This window comes from Chrysemys picta, chromosome 9 (assembly GCF_011386835.1).
Source record: "Chrysemys picta bellii isolate R12L10 chromosome 9, ASM1138683v2, whole genome shotgun sequence".
Classification (NCBI taxonomy): Eukaryota; Metazoa; Chordata; order Testudines; family Emydidae; genus Chrysemys; species Chrysemys picta.
Genome location: NC_088799.1, coordinates 22,107,444 through 22,129,271, shown reverse-complemented (window position 1 = coordinate 22,129,271; position 21,828 = coordinate 22,107,444). Strand labels below are relative to the sequence as shown.

The 21,828-nt window shown below is 42.1% G+C and overlaps 1 protein-coding gene across 1 annotated transcript; it reads left to right on the top strand.

Moving 5' to 3' along the window:
* The first annotated feature begins 17,038 nt into the window (after positions 1-17,038).
* Positions 17,039-21,772, top strand: IL12A (interleukin 12A). Its single transcript, XM_065557423.1, has 6 exons — positions 17,039-17,163; positions 17,387-17,538; positions 19,786-19,893; positions 20,004-20,045; positions 20,149-20,253; positions 21,116-21,772. The coding sequence occupies exons 1-6, from the start codon at positions 17,133-17,135 to the stop codon at positions 21,281-21,283; spliced, it is 606 nt and encodes a 201-aa protein (XP_065413495.1). The 5' UTR covers positions 17,039-17,132; the 3' UTR covers positions 21,284-21,772.
* Positions 21,773-21,828: the final 56 nt, after the last annotated feature.

Sequence of the window (21,828 nt, the reverse complement as noted above, 5' to 3'; positions counted from 1 at the left end):
CGATATTATTATTATGAATATATCATCATCTATTGAAGTATGTCTTTAGGAAAAAACCCTAGGCCAGTATAGAACAACTGGCTGAACAGAAATAATAATAAGCCTGCTTGTCTAAGTAGTTGAATAAACTTCTTTGCTTGCATGGAAAATCAAACACTCATGATTTGGACCAAGAGTGGGTTCTCTCAAGAGAGGGTGAAAGGAATACTGTGTCCAGTGTAACCATTATATGTTGGCACAGCTGGGCCCCATTTAGCCTCAGTCCACCCTCACTGAGTTCTAAAATCAGAATAGTCACATTATGTTCTAAAGTGTACTAAAATCTCCTTCAATGACACTTGTAAAACCCAAACTAACTTCAGGCCAGATCCTGCTTGCCCCCCGTGAAAACAATGGAACTTCTGCCATGAGGAAGGCAAACAGGATGGCTGTGCCCTCTCCCCTAATCTTTATTCTAAAGTAGGCATGTGACATTCCCTCTGACACAGGCATAAAATGTTCAAAGGAAAGCCATGGAACAATGAATAAAAGAACATAAAGGTTGTAAATCCCTGGCCAGACCTAGTTTAATGATGGAATCCTATGAAGTCAGCAGCATCCATTGGAAAAACTAGACTTCATAGTAAGGTAGTATTTAATAGATCAGTGGTTTTCAAACTTTTTTTCTGGGGATCCAGTTGAAGAAAATTGTTGATGCCTGTTACCCAACAGAGCTGGGGATGAGGGGTTTGAGGTGCGGGAAGGGGCTCTGGGCTGGGGGTTGGGGTGCAGGAAGGGGTCTGGCCTGGGCGTGCACACTCTGGGGTGGGGCCGAGGATGAGGGGACTGGGAGTTTGGGGTGCAGGAGGGGCTCCGGGTTTGGGGGGGTTCAGGGCTGTGGAAGGGGTTTGGGGCACGGGGTTGGAGTGCTCACTTACCTCCGATCAGTGGCACAGCTGGGGTGCAGAGGAAGGCTTCCCGCCCGTCCTGGCACCGCGGACCGCGCTGTGCCTGAAGCGGCCAGCAGCAGGTCCAGTTCCTAGGTGGACATCTAGGTGTGGCTCTCGCCTGCAGGCACCGCCCCCCCCCAGCAACCGGCCAATGGGTTTGCGGAGCCGGGGCTTGTGGTGGGGGCAGCACATAGAGCCCCGTGGCCCCCCTTCCTTGAAGCTGGACCCGCTGCTGGCCGCTTCTGGGGCACAGCGCGGTGACGGAGCAGGTAGGCACTAGCCTGCCTTAGTTGGGCAGCACCGCCAACGGGACTTTTAACATCCTAGTCAGCGGTGCTGACCAGAGCGACCCAGTGCCTTACATGCTGTGACCCAATCCTGGGTCGCGACTCACACTTTGAAAAATGCTGTACTAGGTAATTTGGTAATAGTTGTCACAGTTCAGGGCAACTGCACCTGCATTTCCCCTCAATGGTTTGTTCTCAGGCTTCCTGCTCCCCGGGCTGTCACCTCTCTTGGGTGGAAACATGCTTTTCTCTCCCTTCTTACCAGGATATCTACAGGCTGAATAGTTCCTTGCCTTCACTGTGTTATTCCCAGCAGAGACAGGCTACCCAAGCAGACAAGGCTTGCTTTCTCGTCAGAGACAGTTAAACAGTGTGACTGCCCATAGTTATAGTTACTACACAGTTCATTTTATGCATGCCTATTTTATTTTTAAGGTAAAAAGCACTGCAGAGAACACATATTTAAAACAATAAAAGAACCTACATGCATGCTAATAAACTTACCGGAGATCATCCCAACTCTAACTTGGATTTTGGTCAGAGCAGTCCTGCCAAATCCCACCCATGGGGTTTCAAGTTCATCACAGCTTCAGTGCAGAACAAGCCACCTCGTGGGGCCTTGGTAGGTCAGTCCTTCCACACCAGGCTATTTATCCAAAAATCCTTTCTTTGTCTGTAGGTCCCTGAAGAAACCAGTCTGCACTAGTACATGCAACCCTCACCAGGGGGTGGCTTAAAAGGGGCTGACAACCAGAGGAATTACATTAGCATCCCCCTCCTCCTATACAAGTTTCATACAATTACACAATGACACATAAACAATTACATTTTAATACAATGCATCCCAAAGGTATTAAAACTAATTCAATAATATTTAACTGAATCAGTAAATTTTCCCTTAATTCCATAAGGTTCGTTTAGGAGCAAGACATTGTCAGTCTGTCACAACAATACCTTGAACTGGATCTGCCACGCACTGCTGTATGATAAAATTTTTCTTAGATTTCACCAATAACTGAAAGTAAATCTAACAGAATTTTACATGTTTTGTGACTAGTTAAAGCCATGCAGCTAATAGCACAAATAGTTCCATTCTTCACAAATAACATACATTAAAACTGTCAGACTTCAGTTTCTGGGACTTCCCGGGCTTTTCACACCTTTCCCCCCCCCCCCCCCCTTTTAGAGCAGAACTTTTGTCCTGCCTTTATTTAGGAGACAAGCTGACAAAGACAAACCAACAATAACTTGCGTCTGAAAAATTAATTATATTCAGTTTTTCATAGAAGATACTGATTTGAATTACATTTTTATCAAGGTGGGTTTAAAAATTATATTCCAGTCAACAAGACCAAATGCCTAATGAAAATTTATAGTTATTTCTTTACATCATAAATTAAAAGCCCAATCATGTAATCCTTGCTCCCTGAAAAATCATTACTTACAAAAAGTAGATCCTTTGAAGATAATAATATGGCTTACATGAGGGCCGATTACTCTCCCATCTAAATCAATGGAAAGATTCCCATTAATTTCAGTGGGAGTTGGCCCACAATTAAGGATTACTATAGTGAAACATACGAACCTCCTATATTGAACCCCCATATTGAAATCTATGTAAGTTCTGTCCACAGGGCTTGCAGGATTCAGCTTTAATATCTTATAGAGCAGGGGTTCTCAACCTTTTTCTTTCTGAAGCCCCTCCGAACATGCTATCAAAACTCCATGGCCTAGAGCCAGGGCCGACGTCAAGGGGTAGCAAGCAGGGTAACTGCCTGGGGCCCCATGCCACAGGGGAGACCACAAAGGTAAGTTTCTCAGGCTTTGGCTTCAGCCCTGGGTGGTGGGGCCTAATCAGCGCGGAGTAGAGTGGAAGAATTACTTCTCCTGTCTTGCTTACAACACTCCTGCTAATAAATCCCAGAAAGATGTTCACTTTATTTGCAACAGTGTTACATTGTTATCTCATATTTAGCTTGTGGTCCACTATGACCCCAGATCCCTTTCTGCAGTATTCCTTCCTAGGCAGTCATTTCCCATTTTGTATGTGTGCAACTGCCTAAGTGGAGTACTTTGCATTTGTTCTTATTGAATTTCATCCTATTTACTTCAGTTTGTCCATATCATTTTGAATTATAATCCTATCCTCTAAAGCACTTGCAACCCCTCCCAGCTTGGTATCATCCACAAACTTTATAAGTGTACTCTCTATGCCATTATCTAAATCATTGATGAAGATATTGAACAGAACCAGACCCAGAACTGATCCCTGCAGGACCCCACTCGTTATGCCCTTCCAGCATGACTGTGAACCACTGATAACTACTCTCTAGGAACTGTTTTCCAACCAGTTATGCACCCACCTTATAGCAGCTTCATTTAGGTTGCATTTCCCTAGTTTGTTTATGAGAAGGTGATGCGAGACAGTATCAAAAGCTTTACTAAAGTCAAGATATAGCACGTCTACCACTTCCCCCCATCCACAAGACTTGTTACCCTGTCAAAGAAAGCTATCACGTTGGTTTGACACGATCTGTTCTTGACAAATAAATCCTGACGGTTACTTATCACCTTATTATCTTCAAGATGTTTGCAAATGCTCAATGTCTAGTTGGCAGCCAGTATTAAGGAGAGTGCCCCAGGGGTCTGTCCTGGGGCCGGTTTTGTTCAACATCTTCATTAATGATCTGGGTTGGATTGCACGCTCAGCAAGTTTGCGGATGACACTAAGCTGGCGGGAGAGTAAGTAAGCTGGAGGGTAGGGATAGGGTCCACAGTGACTTAGACAAATTGAAGGATTGGGCCAAAAGAAATCTGATGAGGTTCAACAAGGACAAGTGCAGAGTCCTGCACTTAGGATGGAAGAATCCCACGCAAGAATGCACTGCTACAGGCTGGAGACCAACTGGCTAAGCGGCAGTTCTGCAGAAAAGGACCTGGGGATTACAGTGGACGAGAAGCTGGATATGAGTCAACAGTGTGCCCTTGTTGCCAAGAAGGCTAACAGCATATTGGGCTGCTTAGTAGGAGCACTGCCAGCAGATCAAGGGAAGTGATTATTCCCCTCTATTTGGCACTGGTGAGGCCATATCTGGAGTACTGCGTCCAGTTTTGGGCCCCCCATGACAGAAAGAATGTGGACAAATTGGAGAGAGTCCAGCGGAGGGCAACTAAAATGATCACGGGGCTGGGGCACATGACTTACGAGAAGAAGCTGAGGGAACTGGACTTGTTTAGTCTGCAGAAGAGAAGAGTGAGGGGGGATTTGATAGCAGCCTTCAACTACCTGAAGGTGGGGTTCCAAAGAGGATGGAGCTAAGCTGTTCTTAGTGGTGGCAGATGACAGAACAAGGAGCAATGGTCTCAAGTTGCAGTGGGGGAGGTCTAGGTTGGATATTAGGAAACACTATTTCACTAGGAGGGTGGTGAAGCACTAGAATGGGTTACCTAGAGAAGTAGTGGAATCTCCATCCTTAGAGGTTTTGAAGGCCTGGCTTGACAAAGCCCTGGCTGGAGTGATTTAGTTGGGGTTGGTGCTGCTTTGAGCCAGGGGTTGGACTAGATGACATCCCGAGGTCTCTTCCAAACCCTAATCTTCTATGATTCTATGAAACTGATTGTTTAACTATTTGCTCCAAATGTGACCCCTAGTGCTTTGCAACTTCCACACCTCCAAATAGTTCAATGCTGAAACCACAGATACTTTACAGATCCCCACAATATTTAAATTTTGTTTGCTTGTTGGTGGTGGGATTTAGGGAGTGGGAGGGGTGGGATGTTACATTTATTCTTCTGAATAATGTGACACTAACAAAAGCAAAGGCTTCCACCTGGGAAAGGAGAAACACATGATTGCATAGATGCTGCATGTGCATCTGCATCAACAACAATCATATCAGAGGAAATAATTATTTGTGCGTTGACTTTATTTTCTTATTTCATATATATGGCTTTTCTCTCCTTTTAAAAGCGTATTTAAGTTAGACATCTAGGCCCTGATCCTGCAAGCTGCTCTGCATGGGCAGACTTCTGCACTTATGTGCAGCCCCACTGAATTCAACAATACTTTTCAGAGGCTAAGGGGTCCGACACCTGCAAGGAACAGCTCACAGGATAGGATCCCTATATTGCTCCCCAACGCTAAGCACCTGCCTGTTTTATATTTATAAGAACCATATTTGTTTAGTGATTTCTGATTTTTTTCTGAATTTGCTGTCTTTCTTTTTGAGGCAGAAAAGGACTGAGTTTCACTTGAAAATGGGTAGAATTTCAATTGAAATGAAGTTCATTTCTAAGCAAAGATACATATGCAACAAAAATATGTAAAGCTGCATTTCTTGATTCAGCAACAATGAAGAGTAAAACAGAATTGCAGAAAATTGTCAAGAAAAATATAGCAAAACAAACTCACTCTTTTCCTGAGAACTAGTAGTTGCGTTTCTGCTGCATGTTACATCAAATAAACAGCCGGGAGAGAACACACATGAAGAGAAAGACAGAATGGAAAAGCTACTGAGAATTGTAGAAAAGTTACCCTGATTGGAAACTGAAAAAGACAGAAAAAAAAGATACAGAGGTAGAAGGAGAAACTGGAGCAAAGGAAAAAGTGAAAGATCAATAGCCATATGTGAAGCCTGAAAATAATTCATTCTGTTCTTTCACACATTATACATAACATTTGTTTTGCACCTTCTTTTTTTGTTTATCTATAATCAGATTCAGTGTAAGCTTTCTCTTCTATATAGATTTTTATACTGAGCTCATCATAGTAGTATCTGAGTGCTTTCCTGTACTGCATTAGGTAACGTGACTACCATGTCACGTGCTATTTGTTGTTTCATCCTCTCCCCAGAAAGAGAAGCTTGTGCTGCGGAGTGTCTTTGTTTTAGTATTGTGTCTTTTTTTTTAATATAAATATACCTGTTGCTATGTGTTTTTGTTAAAGAAGGCAAGGTCAAAGAAATGATGCCTCACACTTGGAGCAGAAGGGGGTGATGTTTGTGATGGTCCTTAGTTCCTGGAAGAGTTCATTCCACAATCTCAGGCCTCCAGCTGAGAGAATTCTGTCCCTCACACAGACAAAATTTACTGACAGGTTTCAGAGTAGCAGCCGTGTTAGTCTGTATCCGCAAAAAGGTGCCACAAGTACTCCTGTTCTTTTTACAAAATTTATTGTTGAGAGTTCCACTGTGCCACAGGAGTGCAGTTGTCAGACACAGTCTTAATCTCAGAGTTTTAGATGGTCTGTTAGATATCCTGGGCCCAGGCCCTCAACCACTTTGAAGATAACTACTGAGACCTTTAACTTAATTCAAAATACTTTGGGAAGCTAGTGCAGTGAGCGGAAGACAGATTTGATATGTTTTGGTACCTTTGTTGCTGAGGAGACGCAGTGCAGCATTCTCAATTAGCTGGAGTTTCGTAAGTGCTGAAGGCTTCATGCCCATATACACTGAATTCCTGTAATCCATCTGAGAAGTGACAAAGGCCTAAATAATTGAGGCCAGGTCTTCATTTGCCAGGATGAGACAGAGTTGCTAGCCAAGTATAGATGGTAGAAAGCTTTTCTATGCTGCCCATGAAAGTGGCTCATCTCTAGAGCTTAGGTTGTAGTTCAGTCTTCATATTCACTTAAACCTTGACCTCTTTGCTGAGATTGCCAAATATAGTGGTAGTTTTTATGGTGCAGACACCTGTCGCTTAGAGTTTAGGCTGAGATCAACAATATATTTCACTAGAAAGGACTATGGGACAATACCAACTGTAGGCCAATTGCGATCTGGGCTGGATTCATATCCAGAAGTAAAATACTCCATGGACCAGATCCTTAAATGATGTAAATTGCTGCAATGCCATTGAAGTCAATGAAATGACACAGTTAACCACCAGCTGAAAATCTGGGTCCATATCCTATTCCACATCCACTGAGACATCCAAGCCCAAATCTTCAAAGGTATTTAGGCACCTAGCTCCTATTGAAATCAATGTAGTTAGGCACCTAAATACCTTCAAGGATCTGGGCCCCAGTCTAGCACTTTTATGTCTTTTATTCTCAATTAATATGTCAGGTGTGAGGGAAACTTGTAAACGACAGACTTGTCCCAAATTGAATGTCCCTTTTAGAAAGGTTTGCTATACAATTCAAATCACATTAGGAAACATATGGAGCTGGATCCTGACACAGTTTCAACAGAGCCCTGTGTTTTGTTTTCTCTGTTTCACAATAGAGAAAAAGAAACTTCATTCCTTCAGTGCTGGATACAAAAGCTTTGTTGGAAGACTCAGCCATGCTTACTTTTCTTGTATTCCATCTAGCCCAGAGGTGGGCAAACTACGGCCCGTGGGCCACATCCGGCCCGTGGGACCGTCCTGCCTGGCCCCCGAGCTCCTGGCCCAGGAGACTAGCCCCTAGCCCCTCCCTTGCTGTTCCCCGTCCCCCGCAACCTCAGCTCGCCCCGCCGCCGGCACAATGCTCTGGGCAGTGGGACTGTGAGCTCCTGGGGCAGCGCAGCTGCAGAGCCCAGCCTCATCCGGTACTCTGTGCTGTGTGGTGGCGGCAGCAGTGTGGCCCAGCTCCAGCTGGGCGGCACGGCTGTAGCGCCGTCAGCCAGTAGTGCTCCAGACAGCGCGGTAAGGAAGCAGAGAGCAGGGGGTTGGATAGAGGGCAGGGGAGTTTGGGGGGTGGTCAGGGGGCAGGGGTGTGGATAGGGGGCGGGGCGGTCGGGGGGGAACAGGGGGGGTTGGATGGGGCAGGAGTCCCGGGGGGGGGCAGATAGGAGGTGTGGGCCGGGCCACGACCCCCTCCCCTAACCGCCCTCCGTACAATTTAAAAACCCGATGTGGCCCTCAGGCCAAAAAGTTTGCCCACCCCTGATCTAGCCATATGTATCTCAAATAAGAAAAATGTGCTCCTCTGCTGAGAAATGGAAGAAAGAAAATCATAAGTCACTCTTGTTGTGGTAAAACTTCAGAAACAAGATGTTCTTTGATTCTCACAACAAATTTTTGGGTGGCCTCAAAGTGCGGCCACACACTCTTGCTGTTGGCCACTCTGACAAGCCCATCTCTCTGTCCCTGCCTCCCACAGCCCTTCAGCGAGAGCCTGGGGAAGGTGGGTCAGGAACTCATCAGCTGCCTGCGGATTCCCAGGCTCCCCATGCCCCAGCCAGGCGGAAGCGGGGGAGCTGCCCAGGGGAGTGCCCCAGTGACTGAATGCTGCATTGACAAGAGCCACCTCCAGCACTGCACACACCAGTCCCATGTGTCTGCAGAGGTGCTGCCTGGAGCCCCCGAGGAGTCTGCATGGTGCAGGGTGCTGATCTCTGTTGGCGCTGCCAGCACAAACACCAAGGTGACACATCTCACTGCACTTGGTAACAGTTATTCAGGAGCAACAGCTGGGCACTGCAGGAGGAGCCGTTGCTTTGCCCCCCCTACTTCCCCAATCTCTGCCCTTGCTTTGGAGGCTTACATGGCCGCAATAAAAAGGTGCTGGTGACCTTATGTGACCACGGTGGCTGCATTTGAGAAACACTAATCTACGGGGATGCAAACCAGAGAATTAAAGAAAATCTGATTCCTATTCATAAACTGATAGGCGATAATCATAGCCCTAAGCATCATATTTGTGTTATGTCATAATACATTTCCAGGAACTGCCTAACTTTTTAGAACAGTGTGGGTAAGGAAGGTCCTTTTTCTCATCATTTACAAATCCAGCCCTCAAAACTAAACTTATGCCTTTTTTCTTTGGTTTCTTATATATGGGGTTTTTTAATACTATTTTTGTTTCTTTTTCAATGCTTGAAAGTATTGCTTTATTGACACCAGTGTAATCAAGAGCAGAATTTGGTCCCGTCTGCTTTGATCATTGGATTGTTATAGCTTAAAATCTATGTGCTGAACACAGAATGATCACATCTCACATCCTATTAACACAGTATCTTTCTTTAAAAATGCATTCAACCCTCTAAAATATGGGTATCTACATTTGGGGTCTTAACTCATGAGAATATTTGTGACCATCAATCTGGCTTCATAGCCTTTCTTTTGCCTGATGAAATGACCACTTGTGGCCAAGACATATCTAGTATATATTCAATATATGTGATTTTAGATTTTAAGCTCTTGAAACTGGGATGGTGTTTTTCCTTTTTTGGGTGCTACTGTAATAAAAATAATATATTATTAATAAATCAAAATAAAATATAATACATTAATAATATGAGGATTGCAAAAATGTTTATAGCCATTCACTAAGCAAACTCACAGCACAGCCAAAGAAAGTATAATTATTCCCATTTTACCTACGGTTAAACCGAGGCATAAAGAGGCTAAGTGATTCTCCAAGATCACACCACAAACTGCTGGCAGAACTAGGAATAGAACCTAGAAGTCTGACCATGCTGCTCTAGCCATTAGACCACACTTAACATAAGCAAACCAGGTAATACAGACTGTTCTGCTAAAAGAGACAATTGCTTGTACAAAAAATGGAGACCAAGAATGCGGCAAAAAATGCATTTCCAGAGCACGGTATGCACTGCACTGCTCTTCAGCTCCCTTTGCTGGCTGATTCATGAATTATCAAGATAGTACATTCGAAGCCAGCCAAGCACTGTTTTCTACTACATAAGAAGCTGTAAAAGGCAATTACAGTAGCTAAATGCAGGTAGCTGGAAGTGAAAAATAGAGCAAATGGTTGTTTAGAATAAAAAGATCAGTTAGACCATACGAGCCTGATTGCCAGGACCTATAATGGAAAATATTATTCTGGTTCCTAGTTCATTTAGAATGTTTAGATCCGCATATTGGATTTTTTAAAATATAAAATTGTAATAGATTTATTATAGTAATTAGGTACAATATAGGTATATATTACACATATATACATACTTTATACTGTATAATACACACATATATCTATAACTTATACATATTCTTAATATTTTATATTGCACTTTTCTTCAACAAGCACATAAACTAACCAAGAAATTATTTAATAATAATATCGCTTTTCATTCTTTTATTGTCTCGAAGTTCTTTATAAACTGATAAACTCTGTGTAAGCATCCCCACTGAAATTCAGCCAGCTCTGGGATTAATGTGGCAGCCGCTTAACACAGAACAGCAAAACAGCACAAATTAGGACAGGATGAGAAGAAAAATATCAGGCCAGATTTGCAATGGATGTAATTTGGCATAACCAAAGGAATTATGGTGCTTTACACCATCTCAGAATGTGATCCATTATATCTACCAGAAACGATTTTAGGATTTTATACTGCAGGGGGAATTTGAAGAGGCAAAATGTAACTACCAAAATAGGAATTTTGATAGGACTTTGGAGTTAATGTCCCTATTCTTATTAAAAGTGCCCAGGGATTGTTAACAACCACAAGTGGTTAGGACCTCAGTTTCATGTTTCATCTTCTGAAAGATAGATTCATTACAGGATTCATGTATATGGGACATTTCTTTCTAATCGTTATTTAAGAAAAAGGTTGCTACAGCCCTTTGTAATTGCAAATGTATGAATACCGTCAATGATGTTATTCTCTAAGAAATATTAAAGATATTTTTGTAGATCTTTATTGAATTAATAGAAAAAATCCTCTCAGGAATTTTAGGAGAACTGTATTAACTTGCAAGATATATTCAATTTTACCAAAAACCTGAAGTGTTTTTTTTTTTTTAAATGTAACTACATGCTGGGTTGGGGAGGAATTTTACATAGATGCCTTGCTAGGAAAGAAAATGATGCTCTTTAAGACATAGGTGTGCAATAATTGAAGACTCTACAAACTTATGTATAAGTCATATACAATACATTACATTAGCTACACAACTGTAGTAGCAACACATCTTAAGCATGCTGGAGAGCATGTTGCATAACAGGAAATTTGGAAAGTTTATAAGGAAAGTCTCCGTGCCCAGTGTCTAGGCCAGGGATCGGCAACCTTTCAGAAGTGCTGTGCCAAGTCTTCATTTATTCACTCTAATTTAAGGTTTCGCGTGCCAGTAATATACATTTTAACGTTTTTAGGAGGTCTCTTTCTGTAAGTCTATAATATATAACTAAACTATTGTTGTATGTAAAGTAAATAAGTTTTTTACAATGTTTATGAAGCTTCATTTAAAATTAAATTAAAATGCAGAGCCCCCCGGACCGGTGGCCAGGACCCGGGCAGTGTGAGTGCCACTGAAAATCAGGCAGCACACGTGCCATAGGTTGCCTACCCCTCGTCTAGGCTGTTGTAGCCAGTCTTCTCGGGCAGATCCAACATAAAAAGTTTCTTTTGCTGGCTGAGAGAATTACATTAGCTGCTCACTCAGCACTAGAATTGTGCCACACCCACCCTTCTCACTGCTGCTGGGTGAGAAAACACTGGCACATACCATCATATGGAGAGTGTAGCCTTCAACCCCTAGTTCAAGCTTCAGAAGGCTTTTGCATAGATATTGGATATTTTAGTAAGCACTGAGAAAAGTCGGTATAATAATCACTGCAAGGACAGTTGCATTGATCATGCCACCTGGGCTTCTTTTCTAGATTTTACTAAACTGTCTTTGGCAGCCAAACCAGCAATCTATTAAGTCATTTTTTCCCCTGTATAAGAACTTGCACTTTCAATATATTGCATTTTATTTCACTAGTAACCCCCAGCATTTAATCTTATACTGCAACATCCAAAACAACATTATCTTAGAGAGGAAGGATGGTCTCACAGTTAAGACATTGGACTGGGACTCAGAAGATCTGGCTCTGCCACAGACTTCCTGTGTGACCTTTGGCAAATTACTTAATCCCTCTGGGCCAGGTTCCAGCTCTTTTGTGCTGTTAAAAGGACCACAATGGCCTCATGGGGAATACTCCCAGTGCAGGAGCAGCATAGGACTGGCATATGCAGCCTTTTCCATACTCAGGGCAGGAAAGGTATTGGCTAAATATAGCTCAGTGGTTTGAGCATTGGCCTGCTAAATCCAGGGTTGTGAGTTCAGTCCTTGAGGGGGGCCATTTAGGGAACTGGGGTAAAAATCTATCTGGGGATTGGTCCTGCTTTGAGCAGCGGGTTGGACTAGATGACCTCCTGAGGTCCCTTCCAACCCTGATATTCTATGACTCTATGACCTGTGCTTTGGTAATACTGGGCTGTGTGGGTTCTCAAACTGTAGTGCGCGGACCACCACTGGTCCACGTGCTCCATTCAGGTGGTCCGCGGATAGATCCTTCTAAGGTGCGCATCTGGGCAGCCGCACATGAGAGAATGAAGGGCCGTCCATCTAATTAGTGGAGCCGCGCAGGCGTGGCTCCATTAATTAGGTGCCAGAACCCTGGAGAAGAAGATGCACATGTAAGGTGAGGTGGTGGCCTTGGGGGGAATAAGGGGTAGGTGGGAGGGGGCAGTGCGTTGAGGTGGGGGAAATAGGAGGTAGGTTGGGGGGGAAAGTGGGGTGAGAAGAGAGGGTAGGGGGAAATTGGGACATGCAGGGCTGTGACAGCCAGAGAAAGAGGCAACTTTCTCTAGCTCCAGGGCTGTGGCTGCCGGGGAAAGAACCCCCTTCTTCCCAGCCCCAGCTTGGTGGCTGCCACTGCTGGGGAGAGAGGGAAAGACCCCCTCCTTCGCAGCCCAGCTCGGCTACTGATATTAAAATATGAGCTGTGTCCTTTTATTTGAAGACTAAAAACACGTTAATTATTATTTAGGTTTTTTTATACAGCACTTTTATCCAAAGCGCTTTACAATAGTTAGCTAACGGTACAAACAACATTTGGAAAGATCATTAAGTGGTCTGCCAAGACCCTTAGCAATTTTCAAGCGGTCCATGGAAAAAAAAGTTTGAGAACCACTGGTCTACATTATCTGCCAGGGTGATTGGCACAGCTCCATTTAATGAGAAATCTCATGCATTATTACTGAAGACAACATTATAACTTAATTTCACCATGCAGAGAACCTGGAAAGCCTAATAAATGCTTTTCACACTCATTCATATTTCCAAAACCTGTTTCACTTCTATGTGAGAAAAAGTCTCCTAACTAAATTAAAACCACAGCCCACAACCTTAATGACTAGCCAAAAAGTGGAAAATACACAGTAAAACTGGAAAATTATACAGTATTTCTATTCTAGCAACGCTAGTCTCTAAACATACCACAAACATATTATGGGAAATTAGATGTCAATTAAAATAATATGAACCTGGAAATTCAACATAAAACTCTTGATTTATTCTGCTCCTGTTGAAGTCAAAAACAAAACTCCCATTGACATCATTGAAGACAAGATTGGACCAAAAATTCTTCAAACCCCAGAGATGATAAATCTATAATACCAACCTACATATTGGTAGTGCAACACACATACAATATAATCTAATATTAAAACATTATGTGATCATACAAGCTATAAAAGCAGCTTCCAGATGTGCTTTATCATGGGCCATGACACCATATTGCTGTAAGTTTCCAGAGCTTTTGGTAATAAAAACAAAATTGAAAAAAGAAAAAGATTGGTGTCTGTACATTTTAATTGGATATTTTTACTCCTCTTACATTAAATTTTTGAAATGAAAAATTATACCAAGCTGCAGCCATGAATTGTGGGTAAGTGCAAAGAAAGCGAGATGACTAGTGTTGAAACTCCAACTGGTCGTCAAGCTGTAGATTTCTGTAGTACCTGCCTGCTGTGGTGCCCGCTTTCGTCTTATCATTTAATGAATTTTTGGGGAGGTTCATTGTTGTTTTGAAAAAGCAGTCACTAATTCTTGGCTATTCCTCATATCTCCACTGGTTGGGGTAAAATTCATTACAAACCCAGTTTCTTCTCTACAAACCCAAGTAAATGGGTTTTGTGAAGAGAACTACTTAGAGGCTGGAGGGGATTGGAATACATTCCCCAATCTGAAAGCACAGCACAAAACATCTCTGCAATCTTTACACTGACATTATTCCAACATCTGGGTTGTGATAGGGGCTATAATCCCCACACAACCACTACTCAGGGGTCCATGGAAATCAGGGGCCACATCCTTCACTGCCTTGTAGCTTGCACCTTGTAATAGGTGTAAAACATATATTCTGGTTTGGTATCATTTTATACTCTCACTTTACACAGGTATAAATGACTGTGCAAAGGCAGAAGAGAATAGCTCAGACCTCTGCCCTGTCCAGATTTCCTTGTGGTGGCTTCTGTGAAGTTGGCACAGAGCCTCATTCTGCTGCAACCAGGGAACAAAAGGTCCCTTGGCTAATCCACTGTGCAGCAGCCCAACATCTGTAGTAGGTGCTCTCCGGCCATGGCCATCTCTAATGCTTCACAGCACTGGTTTTCAACGTTTTTTCATTTGCGGACCCCTAACAAATTTCAAATGGAGATGCAGACCCCTTTGGAAATCTTAGACACAGTCTGAGGACACCTAGGTGTCCACAAACCACAGGCTGAAAAAAGGTGTTCTATGGTAACAGCAACCTTTCCCAGACCCCTTAGGCATTGTCTGCAGACCCCCAGGGGTCTGCGAACTAAAGGCTGAAAATCACTGCTTGAGGAAAGAAAAGAAAAACAAAATATATCAGGGGAAAATATCCCTTCTTGACCCCTACAGGTGACTGGCTGAAGCCCTGCAACATGAGACGTTAGGACCTTAAGACATGAGACTAAGAATAAACAGTTTATCAGGGCATTACACAAAACAGGATTTCATCATCGACCTGGAACTTTCCAGGCAAAGATGTTTTCAGGCCTAACATCTAATGCCTAGCTCTCAGGGCTTTTCCAGTTTCAAACTCCAAGCAATTTAATTGAGAAAATGCTCTCTAAGTAAATCTGCAAATACTGTAAGGACCTCTAAGAATTTTATTTGCTTGCCCCTGGAACTTTTTAAATCAAAAGATGATCCCATACCTAAAGTGATTCATTGCATGATCTATTGTTAGACCAGTGCCCCTAAACTAAATGGAGCAAAAACAATTATATACAATAGATACAAAATAAATCATTTTAGATTGCTTTTTGAGAATAAATTTGCTTAATCTCTTTTTTAGACCTACACATTATATTTGGCAGTTATCATTAGTATTTGGCTTGTGTAGATTTCCAAAAGCGTGCCATGAGCTAGATGTCTTTAAAAAGATTGTTCTACATATGTTATATTAGAACCCCTCACCCCCAATTTCTGTAACTATGTAATATTAAACAAGACAGGTGCTGCCATTTCCTACACATTAAAACTTTAGAAAAAATATCAGTAATGTTCATCCGTTGCATATAGTTCATTATAGTTTTAGGGAGTGATGCTCTCCCAATTGCAGACAGTGGGAATACTAGTTCCTAATTTGTTCGTTATTTTTCCCCTTTAATATGATAGCCATTACTGAAGGCCATTATATGAGACAATGTAATGAGAGTATAAACAAAGGTTCCAATTCAAGGATTTCAAAGTGCTTTCCAAAGGTCAATGTTTTAAGTGTTAAAGCATCCACAGGATGAAGGGAAGTATTATCTCTATTTTAAAGATGAGGAAATTGAGTCACAAAGACATTAAGTGACTTGTCAAGGCCTCACAGCATGTAAATAGCAGACAAGACATAGCAACAAGATCTCCTGAATTCCAATACTGTACATACATTAATTACTAGAATATGCTTTCTATCTACAACAATAGGAAGCTTGTTTATCACACTTGTTTGTTCCTTACATGCTAATGATATCATCCTGCACCATAATGACATTTGAACAAATTCATGACACCACTCTGTGATGCCATAATGCAAGCAGCTTGGTCCCCAGACCACCTTTTTCCAGATACTACAGTGATTGGCATTGATCCAACTACTAAAACAGATTTCAATTATTTTTAAAAAAAAATATGTATCACTAAATGCTCCAAAATCTGGATGCAGGGCTCGGGACTGAGTGGTCACCAGCACAAAAAAAAAAGGGGGGGGTGAAGAAATGCTTCACCATTGCTTACCGTTTACAAGGTGGTCGTATCATAAGAGTAGAGGCTATTTAGAACTAGGGAGGAAGATTATATACTATATATTGTATTACAGGGAGTTAAAATATGTTCAGCTTCAGCTCATCTTTTTGCTTTGCTGTTTGTGGAATGCAACAAAGAAAAGGAAGGCCTAGTGTATCTCTTGCTGATTCCATTTCTTCATTAAAATCCTGATTTAACTTCAAGACATATTTCTGAAAACCATACTAACCTGTATGTCCTGGACCAACACTTTATTCACTGATGTGTTGCAACACTGTCACACTAATTCTCTTGCAAGGCTGGCAGGATAAACTCCTTGTGTATGAGGCTGTGTCTGCATGTCACATCACAACCTTTACCGCAAGGATCTCAAAGCACTTCATAAAGGTAGATGCACCGAGTCCCCTAGCACCAGTGTGAGGAGGGGGAACTATTATCATCCCCAGTTTTCAGTTAGGGAAACTGAGGCAGGGAGCAGTGACGTGATTCATCCACGGTTACCCAGAGCTGGGCATTGACCTGCTGTCTCCCAGGCCTTGGAGTTGCTCACTAGAGCCCAAGCTTAGCCAAGCAAAGGAGGCCGGGCGGGGGGGCCATGGCAAAGTCCCCCTCGGCCCCCCTCCTGGTGCCCGGGCCCCAGCTCGCCCCCGGCGCGGCGCTGGAGTCCCGCGCGCCTCTCGGGATTCCCTGCCCGCCCGCGAGGGCGCGGGGCCTGGCCCGTGCGCTCTCTCGGGATGACTAGCCGGGGGCCGCTGCCTCCCGGAGGGAACCCGAGAGCCGGCCGGCCGCGTCGCAGGGTTTCAGCTCTGACCAAGCAGCTGATGTAGAGAAAGAGAGAGGAGGGAAAGTCCTGGCTATGGTGCGCCTCCGGCTATAAAAGCGGCTGCCGCCAGCCGGACCCAGCAGCGCTCCAGCACTACCTCAGCGACTCCACATGGCGAAGCGCACCGGCCCCGACTGCCCCCGTGAGTGACCAGCGCCCCGCAGCGGCCTGGCCTGGGAGCGCAAGGACCCCGCCAGCCGAGGGCTCGTGCGCTGTGCGCTGCGAAGGGCTCCGGGCCGGGGTCTGGGAAGGGTCGCGGCCGGGGGGCGGGCAGCGCGTGGGGAAGGAGGAGCGGAGGCTGCAAGTGCAGCCGCGTTCCGTTGTCGCTGGCTCCCGTGCTCACGTGCGGCCCTGGTTTGTTTCAGGTGGCTGGCTCCTGGTGACTCTCCTCTGCCTCAGCCTGGCCGACTTGGCAGCGACCTCGCCGCTGCCTTCCTCCTGGCCCAATCTGAATGACTGCCTAAATGTTTCCAAATCCCTGGTAACCGCTGCGAGGGACGCGCTGCACCAGCTGAAGGTTTGTCTTTCCTTGCCTCGCGTTCCGCGCCTCCCATCCGTTCTGGTGACCTGTTAAAGAATGTGTCACTCTTTAAGCAAAGCTGTTTGTCTTCAATATATATTTACAGCTAAATAAACCCCAGTAAAACAATACCTGCAAGGGTTATATTAGAGTTACTGGGACTAACTCCAGAGGAAGACGTGGGAGAGGTGTTAAATATACAAACTAATGGCACCAGGAGTTGGTATGAAATGTTTTTTCCAGAAGGGAGACAAGTGTAGCTTTGCCTCTGTATCCAGATTTGTTTTGCCAGAGTCACAGTTTTGTGCAGAGGAGGAAGAATGGACTTGTGGTTAAAGATTCAGATATCCCAGTGATGGGTGCACAATCAAAACCTAGATAGAAGGGATAGGAGGAGGTGCAGTTCAGGAAATGTAGGTTCTGTTGGTGGCTAGATGCACTCTATGGCTTGGGCACCATTTATACTACAAATCTAACTCTGCCATTGCACATTTGTCTGATGTGGCTAGGTTAAGGAGTCCCATCTACTACACAACAAATAAAAAAGTATGCTAGAACATGGATTATGTCCCTGACCCTGAGCTGGGAGTTTTTGATATGTAGTACACAGAAAGATCAAGGATTCATCTTCATGTTGTCTCATTTTTAAAATAGGGAAAATAATACATACCTACCTCTTAGGGGCATTGTGTTTATCGATGTGTGTAAAAACGTGTTTGAGATATTCAGATGGAAGGAGCTGTAGAAGGTTTTATTTCTATGATAGGAGGCATCCTCTTTCTAAAGCAGCCAGATGGTGCACATTCCCAAACTGTGTGTAGCCTTACATCTCTGGCTCTTCTGTTTGCTTCAGCTAATCAAATTTCGGTGTCCCTGTTTTTAACCATATTCATCATTTGGTATTTCCAGAGAACTGTAATAATTTGTCCTTAATTTCCTTACCATTTTTTTTCTTGCTTGTTTCATACTTAACTTTCATTTGTGCGTCCAATCCTTTTTATTATTATTATTGTTCTAATTGTTGCCTGAAATGACGCTTGACCTGTCATCTTCCACTTGTGCAGGACTTAAATCAATTGGGACAAATTTGGGGATGATAGATATGGTAGTATAAATTATTGTTGGTAAGCAGAACACAATACGGGGATTGACTCCAGCCATCCTCCCTTCAATACTTCTTGGTGGTTTCATTATTTTTTCTTTTCTGTGACAGTTCATTTGGGGATGTCACACAACAGCCTAAGATTCTGGGGTTATTGTGTTTTTTAAAGAACAGATAGAATCAGGTTAAGGCAAAGAGATGGTCTGCATCACATATCCAGTATTATGCTCAGTAAAAGTTAAACTAAATAGGTACTTTATGCTTAGTTACAATTAATAAAGAAAATACCTTTTCATTTTCTCATGAGAACTTTCTTCCCTTAAACTTTTTGTCTTCCAGCCTGAGTGGCCCTCTGTCACAGAGCATCTCCCTCTGATCTGTGTCCTGCTAGTGTTTGCTTTTACTTTTTCCAACCTCTGTTCAGTTTGGTTTATTCATATATAGTCACTAACTCCTGTAAAACATGCCATCAACTAGGCAATTAGGTAGTGTGTTGGCAGAATTCAAACAGCCCAGCATGAAAGTATGCTCTCGCATTATCTCTTTCTAAGAATTTTATGGGTTGGTTCAGGAGGCATCTCTGCCATATTTTCTCTGCCATATTTTTTAGTTATATATGTCTCCTTTTCTTTTTAGCATCTCTCACTGGTACAGTTGAACTGGTGGTAACACAAAGGGGAATCTGTTTCCATCACCTCAATGAGACAAAGTGCCACTGATGGTTGGCCACAAGACAATGCCACTTGTCCATTTGAATGTTATTTGTCTTTCTCTTTTTTAAAAAGTAATCATTTTTTAAATTGTAAGTTTGTGGTATATAATGTTCTGAGTGCAGATTCATCCTCTTAGAATTATTTAGAATGTTAACATAATGTAGACAATGTAATCCAGTGCGATGCATGCAAAATATAAATCTATTTACAACCCTTGCTCCTAATGAAAATGATGGCAAAATTTCCTTTGATTTGAGCTTCATAGCTTGGATATTTGCTTGTTGGTTAAAGGCGCAAAGATATATAAAGAGGACGTTGAAGCACCTTCAGTTGCCATAAGTCACCTACTATCCAGTATATTTCTGCTTATAAACATGCCCTGCAGCATTATGTGCAATGATTCAATCAATGTCCCCTTTGTTTACATAGGAGCTTGGCACGCTAGGATTTGAATGTACTCTTGAAGAGGTTGATCTTGAAGATATCACTAAGAATAAAATCAACACAATTAAGGCTTGTATGGCAGAAGAGTCAAAGGTATTGCAATAAATAGAAATCAAGTTTCATCACCTTTATATGGAACCATCATGTAATTCATCATAGTGATACAGAATGTCACATTCATGTCTGGTGTCTTTGATTTTCAGACTGAAAATTGTCCTACACTGAAAAGAGCTGATTTTGATAAGGTAAATTGCCAGTCTCCCAAAAGAACAAATCATTTGCTTTTTGTTTGTCTGTAAGCATCTAACAGCACTCTTCAATATTTCTTAATCCTTGTATCTTCTACAGATTGAGTGCCTGCGAGGTATCAATGAAGACCTGAAGGCTTACAAGGCAGAGTTCAAGAATTTCAATAACCAGAAGATACTGGCTGCTATTGACAAACTGATACAGGTCTGTTTTCCTTTCAATTGCCTAAAAGAGTACTTTGTATTATTTCTACCATAAATGGAGTCCTGTTCTATGTGTTCCTTTCTGTAGTTACCCAAATAATAAGTTACTCTGGAATCTAGTCATTTAAAATCTTGATTATGATTTTTTCTTAAAATTGAAGAAAGTTTCTCATCTCTGTATAAATGAGGACTTACTTTGATAGTGTATATTACTGTATTAAAAAAGTGATTCCCTATCAGTGATGTAGTAAACATACTAGTAGCGAATTTTCTGTCTTTTTAATGGTATCTTACTTTGTCTCCCATCTCTACCATGAAATGGGGTGAGAGTGAGAGATAAGACTATATTTTGGTAAATAATTAATATGTATTGATAGGAAATAGGGAACATATGTAACATGGTTATTAACAAAAACAATAAGGAGTCCGGTGGCACCTTAAAGACTAACAGATGTAATAGCTGGTAGCAATCATGTCCCTACTTTAAAATAATTGCCTTTTTATTAACATAGCATATCTAGATACACTGGAGATTCTAATAGTTGTCAAATGCACTGGATTTAATTATTTGTAACCCACAGCTCCCCCTGATTATCCTTTAAAGGCCCAAACCTGTATTCCTTGGCAGGGAAAAACTATTTACATCATTAGGAATGTTTGTCTGCATAAGAAATACAGGTTTGGGCCCTAACTATATGAATGGTATTATTACTATCATAGTTTACCTTTTCATAAAACATTTTATTTTTAATAGTTTAAATTTAAAAAATTAAGCTAATTTTTTTGCATATTCAAAGACTGATGTATATTGCTACTCTAAACATGGTTAAATTGTCTGACCAACCCACTTTTTTTTTTTAAAGGCTGTGAAAATTAGCAGTGTGAGTGTGGAGCAACCATCTACAAACAGAGGATCAGCCTCTTTCAAAGAGAGAATGAGGTTATGTAGTGTTCTCCATGCTTTTACAATTCGCACTGTGACCATAACCAAGATGCTGAACTACCTGAATTCTCCTGGAAGCTCATCCTAATCACTGAAACCTGGAAGCACTTTCTATAAAACATTGAATCAAAGCTATTTTAAGTATCTGAAGAAAATATATATTAGGTTCTACTTACTGCAAGAGCTCTGTGTGCAGAACTCTCACTGAAGTCATTGAAACTTGTACACACAGAGGGCTTCCAGGATATGGACCTGAATTTAAGAATACAGTAATATTTCTACAAAAACTTTTCAAGGATTTAGCACAATAATATTCTACAATATTTTTCATGACCTAAGTTGTCTTGAGCAAAATACTATCAGTGTCTTTTAAGCTAAGATGTTAAATTTCTACATTTCTAGAAAAAATAAGCTATATTATATCAACATGTTCTCAACATAACAAACACCCAGGTATAATTTATTTATCTTAAATTATTTATTTATACATTTGTACGTTTTTATAAAATTATTATATAAATTGAAACCTATTTATAACATTCCTGACTTATTTATTAAACAATAAATAATAAATGTATAATCTGTATAATTAACTTTGGTCTTTTTCTTATTTGTGAATTAAAATCAATCTAA